The sequence below is a fragment of the Coturnix japonica genome, chromosome 12 (assembly GCF_054131305.1).
Source record: "Coturnix japonica strain WE chromosome 12, WE-NBRP24, whole genome shotgun sequence".
Taxonomy (NCBI): Eukaryota; Metazoa; Chordata; class Aves; order Galliformes; family Phasianidae; genus Coturnix; species Coturnix japonica.
The window spans coordinates 12,564,828-12,578,620 of record NC_140674.1 but is presented as its reverse complement, the minus strand read 5'-3'; the positions used below and the strand labels follow the sequence as shown (position 1 = coordinate 12,578,620).

Sequence of the window (13,793 nt, the reverse complement as noted above, 5' to 3'; positions counted from 1 at the left end):
GACTCAAAGCCCCTCAAAGCCAACATTTCTGCATACAAGCTCCAGTGGGGTTGGCAAAGCTGCACAGCACTGCTCCAGGCTGCTTCAAGCGATAGCAGCAAGGCTTGGCCCAGGCCCAGGGTAGTGCTAGCCTGGAAGGAATGCATGGACTGCAGCCAAATCCGCTGTGAGCAGCAACAACTGAATCAGAAAGAACTTGTCCAAGTGGGGTGTGGGTGCTGGGGCAGGACAGGCTGGAGCAGGGCTGAGGGGTGCTCAGTCTGTACCAGCCCCATCCCCAGCCTGGGAAAAAGGCTGTGGAGCTGCTCCCTGCTCCAGGTTTTTATCTTCTAAGAGAAACAAAGAAGGTACAAAACACGAGGATCCTGCAGCAGCAACTGCTCAAGAGAGGCCCAACCTGGTGGCAGCATCCCCAGCTGCAGCTGGGATCATCCTTCCCTGCAGCAAAGCAGGGCTGTGACAGTGCATCCCACACACATGAGGCTGTGTCACATGAGGTTGTGTGAAGGCTCATTGCTCAGAAACACCCAGCCAGGGGATGCAAATTCAGGTTTTGGTTGAGAAAACTGAGACCATTTGCCCATCTCTTGGATGAAGCTTCTGGCCCCTTCCTCTCTTTGAGTTTGTAGATATTTGCAGCCCCAGCACTCATCCCATGTGCACATGGGTTTAGCTCCATCTCTCCTCCTATTCTGTAATCCCTAGGAAATGCTGCATGCTGATATCACAGCTGCTGAATCAGCTGCCCCGGGTGAGATGTGCTGTCCATGGGCTGTGGGGGAGACACGGCCAACTCCCCATCATGTCATCCAGAGGATCCCACGCTCCTGCCTCTCAGCCAGCTCCCACACATGCTCCCACAGCAGAGCACTCCACTGGAGGTCCTGTGGCCAAAGCCTCACAGCATGTTTGCCACCACCCAGCTGCTCCTTGCCCCGGGGACAGGGAGGAGCAGGATGCGAGATGCAGCTCCTGAAGGTGCCAGAGGGCTGGGATGGGAGAGGTACAGCCGTGCTCCGAGTTAGCGGTTGATGATGGTAATGCACCAAGCTTCCAAACAAGCTGCATTCAGTGGGACTCAGTCAATCAGTCACTGCTGCAAGTGGTAACAAAAGTCCTCAAACAGCCACTACATCATGTGGCAGAGGTGAGGTGGGAAGGGCAGAGCACACAAAGGGTCACAGGTGCAGCACACGAGGTGCAGGCAGTGAGCCCAGCAGGAGGAAAAGCAGGACACAGGCAGACGCTGTGTGCACCCAACATCATCAGCCACCCCAATGGTTTAGATGGGATGTAATGAAGAAGCAGCAGGGCTGGGGAAAGCCTTCCCATGTGCTTTTCCTGAGGAGCCCTTGCTGCTGGGAAGACCTCGTCATGTGCTTTTCCTCGCTGCTATCTGGCACTTGCTGCATTTGTTGGACAATGACCTGGAGCTCCCTTTCGCTGGGGTGAATGGAGGTGGGATCTAAATAAGGATTTCCTCTGTTCTTCCAGGCAAGAGATTTCCAGAAAGGGCTGAGCTATACTGGGCAACAAGCAATGAATCAGTGGCAGAACAAAACATGACATCTCCATCAGAGGGAAGAAAGGAAAACTCGATGAAACACTCCATGCCTGCATTGCTCCAGCCTTTTGTTGTCTGCTGACTTCACTTCCCTGTCTGGCTCAGGAATGGGGAAAGCCCGATGACAGCATGCAAAGACAGATCATCCTCCTTGTGCCTCACCGTACACAGCAACGTGCCAAAGCCCCCACGTGCCAGAGTGCAGCAATTGCAGCTAGTGAGCCATGGGAGACATGCCAAGAGCTGGCCTGGTTTTGGGCTGGGGTGGCCAATGGAAGGATCAATAGATAGATAGCAGCTGCTGCTCTGCACCCTGCCCACACAGCAGACTGGACATGCAGAGAGCCAGCTCTAAGTCAATACCACTGCTATACGCCAATTTAACTGCTGCTTTTTCTTAGAAATCAGTGTGCATTCAAGTGTGAGCCCATTTCCTCTGTGCCACACCAAGGGAGGCAGTGAGCAGCGCAGCCGTGCAGTGTCCTTGCTCACCCACTGCTTACTCATCCCCTGCCTGCTGTACAGATGTGTGCGTGGCACTGACATGACAGCCCTGCAGCTGGCAGACACTGCGTGGTCAGTGCAATTATCCAACAAGAACTAAATTGGGACTAAGTGCCTCTTTGCAAGCACTAGCAACAACCCAGAACCACCACTCATAAAGCATTCATGTTGTTTCTGTGCTTCTCATTTAACTACATTGCAGTAAACTGGTGATACTGTTCATGAATTCCATCCAGCCTGCTTCACACATTGCTTCTCCCTTAGAGATGGCTTTAGCTACTGCCTGGCTCACTCTACAGCAGCACACTGCCTTCTTTCACAGCCTACAAGAGGAATTCTGCACCAGCAGCAGTTTATTCCTGTCAAACACCATCTTCAGGCTGCCCAGGAACATCCCTGCTTCAAAAAACCCGGCTCCAAAAGGACTCCCAGAGCACTGGGTCTCACACGCAGGGGCTCATTAATCCAGTCCCAGCTTCTGAGAAAAGGGAAGAGCTTTCAAGTCACACAGCTACCAAATGAGTACCCGCCGTCTGACAGCGACCAGCCTACCTGCAAACTAGAATATTCATCTCATTCAAAATACTTGTAAGTATTTCAGTATGAGGATCAAAAGCCATGCTATTACCTAGTAGTTGCCTTTACATATCAAAGGCTCGAAAGGGCTGGGAATCTGGGAGCAAGCCTGGGTAATGAGAATGATGTATTGACATGGAACGTGGCTTTCTCACACCTGCACACTGGGGGTGAAAGCATCGACTACAAAGCTGAATCTTTAGGAATGAGATGAAGTTTTAAAAACAAACAACAGAATACATCAAGAGTGTACATCTAGACCAGCATCTATCTTACCTTCCTCTAAGATAGAGACCCATTAAGCTTTATATGGTAATGGACATTACCTTCTTCCTCACACATCCTGCAGTGGGGCTGAGAATAGAAACCAAAAACAAAAACACTTGCATCATACCATTCCCTCCAGTCACTTCCACACCCCCCCTCCCTTCTGCCCTTTTTAAAAGCAATTTTCCAGCATATCCTCCCAAAAATACCATTTGTTTTCTCAATAAGGACACAAAACACTGCAGGCAGTATAAGGCATCATAATATTTGCAGTACTCCAGGCAACCTTTAAACAACAGTTAAAGCCGTGCTTCCATGTAAACCTCCCTGTGCTGTTCACATTTTTTCCTTGCCCACGGATTGCTCTCCCACAAGCCAGTCACATGGAGGGGTCACAACCACGGCACAGCAGCCAGCAGTGCCCTGCCCAGGACAGGGCTGCAGCCCAATGCAGGAAGGCGGCTCCGTGCTGACTGAAGGGCAGGGCTGCGTGTGGAGGTGGACATGGATTTTCTTTCAGCTTCCCATCTGCGTTTTGTAAACCAAGTGCCATCGCTGTGTGCAATGACTACAGTCACTTTTGGCCAACACTAAGGTATATAAAAGCACGTTTTGGTTATTCTGTAGAGACAAGGCGCTTGTGGTCCTTGCTGTGGAGATTTGTAAGCCATATCTGAACCAAACAAACAGTCCAAATGCTCAAAATGCTTTCAGACGTTTCTAACGTTTCTAATCCTTTCTTCAACTGGTAATCTCTATTGTCTTATATATTTTATGAGAACTACAGGCTGAGCAGGAACGTTTCTGGAGTACAAGAGTTGCCTGGTTTTAACCACCACATACAGACTGAGCACAATGGTGACGGTCTGAAATGCTAAAACCAAACTGTGAAGGCACAAGAATAGCTGACAACAAACACCTTTGGTATTATAATAGGGCTCGGTTCTCCTGTAAGCAGGTAATTCATCCCACTGGGCAGGAGTAGTCAGAACTGTTCCTCTGATGCTGTTTGTTTCTATGACGCTGGGAGAAGTTTGGGTTGGACCATCTAAGAAATGAGAGCCAGAGCCTTCAACGTCTTGAATGTGTGAATAGGTAAAACCTGGAGTTGTTCTTGCAACTGGAACTGCTGTAGGTGTGCTGGTATCAATGTCAGACACTGCTGGTACAGTCGTCTCCCAGGATGATTTCAATTGCTCCATTGTAAGAGAAGTCAAAGTCGGGGAACAAGTCGACTTAAACACCTGGTACGTAATGGCTGTGGTTGGCAGGCACTGCAGGTGGTGATCTGTTAGAGCCAGGAGTGAAATGTTCCTTAAGGAGGGTGGGCTGTCACACATTAGAGACTGTGCTTCTTTCACTACCTCTGTGCTCTTCCGGAGCCACTCTCGGAAGCCAAGAATTTGGCAATCACACTTCCAAGGGTTGTCACCAAGGAAGACTTCTTGCAGCTCAGGTAAAGTGGCAAATAGATCTTCAGGAAGAGACTGCAGCTCAGTACTATTGAGGTAAACCTTCTGGAGGTGCTTGAGATTATAGAAGAGCCTTCTGGGAAGAACCTGAAGCCTGGAACTGAAAAGAGAAACGTTCTGCAGTTTCTGAAGGCTCTGGAAGATGCCCTCTGGAAGACTGGAAATGTTGTTTGTATGCAGAGAAAGGCCCCGCAGTTCTTTCAGACCACTGAACACGTTCTCGGGAAGAGCACTAAGCTCCGGATTAAAACTCAGCACAAGCAGCTCCAAATTGGTCAAGTTACTGAACACAAAATCCGGTATCGTTGAGAGCTTTGTGTGATACAGCCACAGGCTACCAAGATTCCTCATCTCTCCAAACAACACTTCTGGAAGAGACTTCAGTGGGTTCCCATATAAGGTCAGTTTAGACAGATCACGCAAGTGCAGAAAGAGCCCAGGGGGTAAAATCTCAAGCTTGTTTCTGGAGAGCGTTAGGCTTCTAAGTTTATGAAGGTGATGAAATACATCAGGGGCAATAGACTGAATGCCATTGGAATGCAGGAAGAGTTCCAGCAGCTCCCTCAGGCTATCAAATATACCAGACTCTATTGAAGAGAGCCTGTTAAAGTACAACATCAGCTTCTCGAGCTTAGTTAATGCACTAAATATATTTCTAGGCAGCGCTGCCAAAGAATTTCTTGACAAATTCAGTACTTTGAGTTTGGCAAGTTTCTTCAGCACACCACTGGGAAGTGCTCTTAGTTCGTTTTTGTTCAAGAAAAGCTCCTCCAAACTGCCTAGTCTGTCAAACAGATTCTCTTGGATGGATTTCAGCCTGTTATTTTCAATGATCAATTGCTGAAGATGTACCGTGTCACTGAACACTTCTGGAGGAAGTTCAACCAGTTTGTTATCCAGCAGTTTGAGGACTTTCAGGCTTCTCAAGCCTTTAAATGCCACCGGTGAAATCAGATCGATATTGTTTGAAGACAAGATGAGATGTTGCAGTTCTTCCATCCCAGAAAAAACATCCTGCACGTATGTTACATTAGTGTTTGTTATGAGAATTTTGGTCATATTGCAAGGAAGATTTAATGATTCCAGGTCTTTTATGTGAGGACCGGAGCAATGAATCGCGTTTTTGAACGAGCAGTCGCATTTCTCGGGACAAACAGATGCATCCAGCTGGAAGAAAAGCTTGATCACCACTGACAAACGAAGCACCAACATTCTTGCTGAAGCACCAGAAACATGAGCTGTTACAAGAGATGAGAGAGCATCAGGATTTGATCTCAGGTAGCCAGTAACACAGCAGACAAAGCTGTATGAATATAACACAACATCTGAAATTTCTCTTGGCTTGAAAACCAACTTCAGAATCTATTTCTGCTGACTGCAAACATTTCGAAGGAGTTCAGCTCACACTGAGAAGTACAGATAAAGCTCTTCTGTAAATCAAGCACTCCTTATTAACATTGGTACTAGCCAAGGATGACTAAAGCATACGACAATCACAATGAAACAGCTTAAATAGCCCAAAGATGTATTTATTTGAAGTGAAAAGTATCATACTAAGTGATACTGAGAAAGTCTTAAGAGATCAGACAGCCCTGCACCAATAACAATTTATTGTAGGTTATCTACAAGTATAGTTTTAGCATGCAAAAAGAGATAACGGAGGTAAAAAGGGCATTCTACAACTCCTGCAATATTCTATGGCCAAACTCAACACACCACACAGCTCTGCAAAACCATTTCTCAGCACTTGGAAGCGATTGCTTCTTGGAAAAGTTCAAGAACACACAAGAAGCAACAGGCTATTTTTGAAAACAACACACAAGAGCTTATCTAACAAAGGACAGCAATAAGCCTCTGATAACAGCAAGTCAACAACTTCACACTACTCTACATTACCAGAAGCATTGTAAATAATGAAAGGAACGAAGTGTTATGACCTCAGCTAGAAAGCTGTACCAATAAAGGTTGATATGCATGAAACGTTCCCAAATTCAGAAAGTTGCATCAATTCCCAAACAAAAAAAGGAACAGGAAAGCGATCATTAAACCACTGCAGCTGTAATGATAATATCTGAAAGTCCAAGCCAAACATAAACCCTTCACAGTTTACATCTACTTCCATAGTGAAATCAACAAGTCCAAGTGCATCAGACACCTGAATGTCAAGGGGCTGGCTGAAGCACAGGAGAAGCAGCTGCTGAGGTTGCCATAGACATAACTGGAATTGCTGTTAACTATGGCAGCCTTCATCACTAGGAAGACTACGATGGGAGAACACCATCCCAGCACACCCACATCTTATTTTTGTGTTTTAATGGATCTGGATGTAGCTCCCTCAAACCAACCTGACAGCCAGACATGGGCACAAACCTGATCACTCCTTAAAAGGGAGTAAGTAGGGCCGAGGGAGGATAGTGGTCTCAAATTCTCATGTGCTTCTCTTGTGCCTGAACTGCTGACAAGAGCATAAAACTATCAATCAAAACCAGCTGCTGCGTCAAAGGAAAAGTAACAGGGAGAATTCAAAAACATAATAATACTTGGTTTAGTTCGGGGAATTGAAGACTGGTAAAATTAGCATCTCTTCCTAGAGAAGGAAAGCAAATGGCACACAGCGTTATCAACCGGCAACGTGGTGCTGCAAAGCTCGCTCTCATTGGGCTTTTCAGACCTTCTGAATGACACAGTAAGACAGGAAAAAAAAGCCTCAAGATACTAAACTTCCAAAGTTCTTTTTAAGTCAAACAAGAAGCTTCCATACAATCTGGGAATCGTACCTCACCTAGGAACTGCCATCATTCATAACTGCTTACCATGGTGAGTAACTTTCTTGCTCATCCTCAAATTCATTTGGAAACTTGCAAGAAAGCAGTTCTGATCAGGGCATCAGAAACTTCTTTGCTTTTTAGAGGAACTTGTTAGGAGCACAGCAGGCAATCAGGCTTCACCATGACTCTGCTCTTGAAATGGAAAGTAAAACGGCAAAATGCATCCTCTAGATAACAGAGCTTCACTCACATCTGCTGACTGCTGTGAACAGCAAACGAACATTTCAAGCTTCAGAGCAGATTTTGCCTACACTGAGCTGTGGAAGCAACTAGTTTCTGCAGCTTGTATACAACTCCTAATGGAGAAATTGAGACCATTAAGGAAACAGGAGAAAAAGTGAAGACTTAACAAATCCAACAACACAAGGTGCTTGTGACAGCAGAACGTGTACGTAAACACAGTACAAATTTAATTAGTCAGAAACATGAATTTCAACATGAATTACGATTTGAAAGAGATTTCAAACTTGTTAGGCACTTCACAGCAGTCTACTAAACAGACCCATTAGATGCTGTAGGAATAAATGCAGCCATCTCAAACAATCAAGTGCAATTGATACATACCTTCACAATGCTGCTTTTACCTTCACACAGGATTGAAGTCAAAGCAATGTGAGGAATGCTTTGGCTAAGCAAACCAGAGCCGTCCCATTTGGCTTCCGTTCTTCCTTTGGGTCTTCTGCAGTCATAGACCAACAAAACCTAAAGCCTGAAAGATTCTGAAGAGAGAAAAGCTGTAAGTTACCAAAATCTTTGCTTGAAATTGAAAGTTTTTGTAATCAAGTCCTTTGATAACCAGGCATTTGAAACACCTGGTCCTCAAACTGGAAATAACATGTGCAGTCAATAAATGTTTAGACAGAGGATGAGCTGCAAGATGGAAAAGATACCTTCGCTTCAGCATGGTTCTTCTGAAGATGACTGTTAAAACAGCAAGAGCTCACAACTAGGAACATCCATGCAAGAGTCTTTTTAAGATAATTCTTCTCATACTTCAAGGGATAGAGAGGGTAGGAATAAAATCTCTCACCTCTAGGTCTGGCTTTTAAATGGCTTTCATAAGCCACCAGGTGAAACTGAGATCACCATTACCCCATCACACACAGCAGCACTATCACACGCACCGCCAGCACATGGCACACTTACTTCACTGCTCCCCACTTCAAGAACATAAAGGCACTGGATAGGATAATTCATGACATCAGCAGGAGTTAAGCCTACATTCATGCCCCTGCATTAGATCCAACTGTATAATGAGTAATAAAAAATAATTTCAAGAAACTAATGAAAAGAGTTAAAATATCTGTTTGTTTTAATTTTATTTTCAAAGAGTTTCAGTCACAAAAATGATTTACAAGACTATTTACAGTTCTATTATACAGTTATTTATGTATGCCTCTTGACAGGGTACCATTCTAGAGCAGCAATACATATTTTAAATACAAAGATGCAGAATCGTTTCAGATTTAAAAATAAAAAGGAAGCTGAGCTTCTCAAGAGAGCTGTGATGATGATTCGTTTAATCTCTATTAGGACTGAGCAATTCATGATGAACTGAGTAATTTCCGGATCACGTAATTATCAAAGAAGATGCAGCTTGTTGAAAACAGATCTAAAAACCTGAACTGTATAAAATCAACATATCCAAGACTTAAAAACCTGTCAAAACCCCACAGCTTTCCCTCAGACATACAAAAACTTAAGTTTACAATTCAGAACGTCATGGGAGAAATCCTACACAACTTCAGCTCTTGCGATGATGACCAACATAAGCAGTAAACACTTGCAGCATAAAAAAGAAAGGGCTCTGTATCTGCTTAGTATTATACTGTATACACATACGCAGTACAGGAGTATTTACCCTGTTTGATGACTGCTCAGCGCGACCTTCACAAAGGAAAAAAATAAAAATAAATAGAACTAAAAATTCAACAACTTCTTAAAAGTGCAACAGGAAAAGTTCCCAATTTAAAGTTACGATGAATGTGGACAGTCAGATCTGTGGGTTTGAGCTGCTTCTACTCAAGCTCTGTTCGCAGCACTTTCTTGCTACAGTAGATTTAGCTCTAAGATTATGTGAAACGAGTTACTGCTAATTAAGTCCAAAGGGAAGAAAAGAAACCTTTACAAATAACCCTGAGGGAGATACGATTTCATGATCTTGCAATTTATTTCTAAAAGGTAACATTTATTACTTAGCAATTGCTTGTCTGGGTAGACCAGTCCTTTAAGTATGTGTATAAATAATATTTAAAAATCAGTTTATTTACAAATCCTAATACATCAAAGTAAAATACGTACAGATTAAAGTCTGCGTACACAAATAATTTAATAATAAATCAAACTCCTCAACATAAGGCCCAAATATACAGCAGGAAGAAAATTTCTACTAAATATCTACGGGAGCTCACTAAATTGGTCAGTTCGCCCGAATTTAGACTTCCAAGATGAACACTAGGAGAGATTTTTCACTACAACATGAATTCCATCTGACTTCAGAGCAGCTACTTGTGTTTCTGAAAACCAGAGAAACTAAACTGCTCAAAATGAGAAAAATTATAGGTGGCCAAATTCAGCTCTTGGGCAGAAAGGCATCGATCCCAGTAATTGCAGAGGATGCAAATACTTATTTTGTGGCTGACGTTACAACAAGAGAAGTTCGAGGAAAAGCTGATTTATTACCCTTGAGTAGATGGCAGAAGAAATAAGTCAGAGCTCAAGCATGCAACCTCAAGAACATTTACTGATTCTGAATGCAAACCTTGACAAAACAAGCTTCCATTTGCAAAATGTTCAAGTGTAATAGGCTCGTGCCCCATTAACCACTCAACTAAGTAGAGAAAACATAGCAATTTTGGTTTTATTAGTAAGAGCTCCCTAGAATGTTCTCCGGAAACAAGTCATTCCCTCCTCACTCCCTACGTACATCTAATAAATTAGAATGATTTCAATATTAGCTTCATAAACCAAATAAGCTGAGAGAAATCAGCAGATCAGAGAAAGCATTAAGCAAGAGCATATCAAAGGGAAAGACTTCTTATTCTTTCAATTCTGATGGAATAACCAATCTAAAATGATCAAGGAAATGGAGCACAGAAGCTTACGCGGTTAAGGGCTCCCAGGTCCAAGACACATAGATTCGCAAAATGGAGCTCTTTTAAATTTGAATACTACTTACGCAGCTTAGAATTATTCTTCATCGATTATTCCATGCTACAGAGATTTCATAACATCAGCACTGACAAAAATTGTCCAACTGACTCAAGTTCATGATTAACGAGTTTATCCACATCCATGATCTCAGACCCCTTAAAGCTACCAATGTTCTCCGATATTTATGACAGTGAGAGGCCAGGAAAATAAGACTTTTACATCTCTCTGTTGAATGAACACTAAGAAAACCACTTCCCCTTATTCTTACTCCACCCCCAAAAACAAACAAAAATACCAGGAAAAGAGTTGACAGCTGGACCGGAGGATAGCACACAAGGATACTATTTATGAGCACTAAGTGCTAATAACTTGAACCCCACCACGTTCCAGCAAAATTCATCCAAACCATTTAGCGCCACTTTAAATTCCCCATTGGCACAGTATATTCAACACTGCAGAAACCATAATGTGAGCAGTGGGGGGGATGCTGCCTATACTCCCCTGCAGCACAGCATGGGGAAATCAGGCACAACCTGAATTTTAAAAAAAAAATTAAAAAAATCTATTTATTAGAATGATTCTGGGGATCATATCAGCAGGAATTATTAAAAATCAAATCGGAATACACACAATTCAAACTAATGCCAGCCTGTCAGGGATATTCAGGGCCCTCCTTCCATTCTTCACAGATGCCCTCCAAAGGGCACGAGTTCCTTCTCTTAAAGCATCATGACTTCTCTGGATCTGAGGTCCCTTCCCAAAGGAAGGAGTATGAACCGGTCAGTTTCATCTGGCCAGGACAGACAGATCAAAGTCAGTGTTTTTATCATCTTCTCAAAGACACCACAGAGATTTTTCTGGAAGTTCAGCAAGCTGAAGATGGTTTGGAAATAACTACTTTGTCCATCATTAAAAAAAACACCATCAACAACAGAAAAACCCCACGCCTACTCCTCCTATGTTATCCAGATCTATTTTTCTAGTGGTCTTGTGTTTTGACACCACCTAACGGCAAAACGATGCATCGCTATACCGAGTGCTTAAGCAGCATTATTAGTGACACAAGGTTTAGGTATTTTTTTTAGTTGCTTTTTTTGTTTGTTTTTGGTTTTAATTTTTTGTTTGTTTTTTGAAATGATATCTATTATAAGCTTCATAGTTCTGCAGCAAGACAGATTTTAGCTCATCTATTTTCTCCTAATTTTGTTTCATACAGCTACATATAGTGCTTAAGTTACTTTAAGTCACTAGCAGCTTCTTTGAAATGCATATGTTCTGAACATGCACAAATCCAAGCATGGACATGTGAAAATATTCCTCCCTCCCACTCCATCCCACTTGCAGCAACAGCTCTGGCTTTACTACTTCAAGATACTTAAGAAAACTACTTTAAGATTTACAAATAAAACATGGTCCACAAAGTGATAATTCAGCCCATCTGCTGGAAAAAGCAAGGTCGGTGGAGAAATGCATAGCTAGAGACACTAAAATATGAGACAGCAGTATTAGATTCCCCAAAAACTTTGAGAGTACAGCCTAATGCCTCCTCCTCTGAAGTCCAATGAAGTCCTTCTCAAGGGTTAGCAAGGAAAGCAGCTAAGAACCCACCCAAAAGCAACACACTTTCTTCTTGAGGACAGAGCATATTGCTTCTGCAGCATCCCCAGTTCCTGCTGTGGTAGACTAAAGAACCAAACTTCAAATCCAAACACTTACAGCTGGAAACACACCTAAGGAGCAGGGACAAACTTAAAGGGTACACACATCAAAACTTTAGTACCCTTCCAGGCACAAAGCTTTTCAGCAGTGAATGTTTGAAAACAAAGAAGGGTATGACAAAGTTGTTACATGCCTCTAGTACTACCATGAAACCATTACATTATAGACCTTACAATTAACACGTGCCCCGGTAAGGAAGTCAGAACAACGACTGAGATACTTCAGGCAAATAAAATGAACCTCCTCAACTGCCCTGCAGTTTAAATCTTCAAATACATCTCATTAAGGAATAATGAAATTTGAAAGAAGGTGGAAGGAAACAATCATTTTTGTTCTGCCTAAGGTAGCCTACATTTTTAAAATGTACAGCCATAAGATGTCTGGCTTCAGAGAGATGAAACAGCTGGAAAAATTGGCATTAGAACTTAACGTTTAGGATACCGCAATTTCAGATGAAGCCTAAAAGTTACATTCTTCTCAATTCTACTAAAGACACGTGCCACTAAGATCCACTGTTACGTTAAAGTGATGATTTGATATGAGCCATTCTCTTGGGATGGTGCCTTAGCTTCTGTTGTTGTTCTGGGTTTTGGTGGCCATTCTGGATCAACCAGCAGTTCCTGAGCTAGATGCATATACTTGGCTTTTGGCGCCTTCTCTCTATAACCAAACAGGGAAGAAAGGAAACAGACTCCAAGACGATCCACAGCCTCCTGCAGAAGTGACCAGATTGTAAAATCAGAATAACCATACAACAAAATGAATGCAACAATACAGTACATCACTAAACAAAAAGCCATGAGTTTAATGTGCCACTGCTACAACGAGAAAGTATAGAACAGAAGCTCTTCTGCCAAGTCATCTCATACTACAGTAGCAATGACATGTTGAGCACATTAAGAAAAAACAATTGTTCTGCATTATAGTAACATTTATAGTCCACAGCAGCTTTCATGCATATTTTATAATTTTAATAAACATGGGTATAACAGTTATATTTAATGTAACTATTTAAAGATGTCACCACCACTATTTAATAAGCCTATAAAACTTAGTAAAATTACCAAAGGTTCTCCAAACACTTTTTGACAATTACTTGTTTAACTGAAGGCATCCAGCCAGCCACAAGAGGCAGAGTTTAATTCGCTGATACTGAGACCTAACAGTGCATTCAACAGGAGGAAAAAAGTCCTACAGACAGGTAAAATAGCTGCAGAAACAGACACAAATTACTGAGCTTGAGTTTTCTGTCCTTCACCTCCCAGTCCTTGACATACATAACTTAAGTAGCTAGAGAAAAGAAACACTACTCCACATTCTCAAGGCTCAATTCCTCTCAATTCTCAGCATCTAGAGTCTGTGTAGATGACTTTTCTATGGAGATATATTCTACATGGTTTTCTTCAGGCTTTCAATGACTATAAATTGGTGAACTGAATCTGAGTCTTACGGCACAACCTCCATTCCTCAGTGAGCACACAGCAATTTGTTCTCAAAGAACACAAGTTTGCCCCAGAAGGGCAAATGTAGTCCTGAACTGAATTCTTTAAGTAAAACTTAATGTTAAAAATAAACAGCTAATTCTTAGCAAGTACAACCAGCTAAAAGCAGTAAGTCAGAGGCTTAAAACACGAAAAGCTAGTTTCTACAGGATTCACACACATTTCTTTTGTGTATTAATGGCAAAGGGACAGACATGACTAAAACTCA

At 42.6% G+C, this 13,793-nt stretch overlaps 2 protein-coding genes across 10 annotated transcripts in view; both read right to left on the bottom strand.

The window, feature by feature from the left end:
- Positions 1-3,155: 3,155 nt before the first annotated feature.
- Positions 3,156-7,930, bottom strand: GP5 (glycoprotein V platelet). Of its 3 annotated transcripts, XM_085513070.1 has the most exons (3): positions 7,776-7,930; positions 7,197-7,343; positions 3,156-5,621 (listed from the first exon to the last, which is right to left on the bottom strand). In XM_085513070.1, the coding sequence occupies exons 2-3, from the start codon at positions 7,231-7,233 to the stop codon at positions 3,667-3,669; spliced, it is 1,992 nt and encodes a 663-aa protein (XP_085369196.1). In that variant the 5' UTR covers positions 7,234-7,343; positions 7,776-7,930; the 3' UTR covers positions 3,156-3,666. The 3 variants fall into 3 exon arrangements, with proteins under 3 accessions (XP_085369196.1, XP_015727192.2, XP_085369197.1); XM_015871706.2 differs by lacking the exon at positions 7,197-7,343 and having other exon boundaries at positions 7,776-7,915; XM_085513071.1 differs by lacking the exon at positions 7,776-7,930 and having other exon boundaries at positions 7,161-7,299.
- The window catches only part of ATP13A3 (ATPase 13A3), a 51,936-nt gene continuing 45,945 nt past the window's right edge, over positions 7,803-13,793 (bottom strand). For 6 of the 7 annotated variants that reach the window (XM_015871700.3, XM_085513061.1, XM_015871701.3 and 3 more), the window contains one exon: positions 8,501-12,796. In XM_015871700.3, the coding sequence (XP_015727186.2) occupies positions 12,599-12,796 (198 nt within the window). In that variant the 3' untranslated portion in view covers positions 8,501-12,598. Of the gene's footprint in view, positions 7,931-8,500; positions 12,797-13,793 lie in introns of those variants that run through there. The other variant, XM_015871703.3, reaches the window with a different exon arrangement.

Bases quoted from the DNA above. Each gene is read 5' to 3' on its own strand.
- GP5 (XM_085513070.1), bottom strand. From the start codon at position 7,233: ATGAATTTGAGGATGAGCAAGAAAGTTACTCACCATG. The intron at 5,622-7,196 runs GTAAGCAGTTAT...CTCTTGTAACAG, and splicing joins CAAGAAAGTTACTCACCATG to CTCATGTTTCTGGTGCTTCA.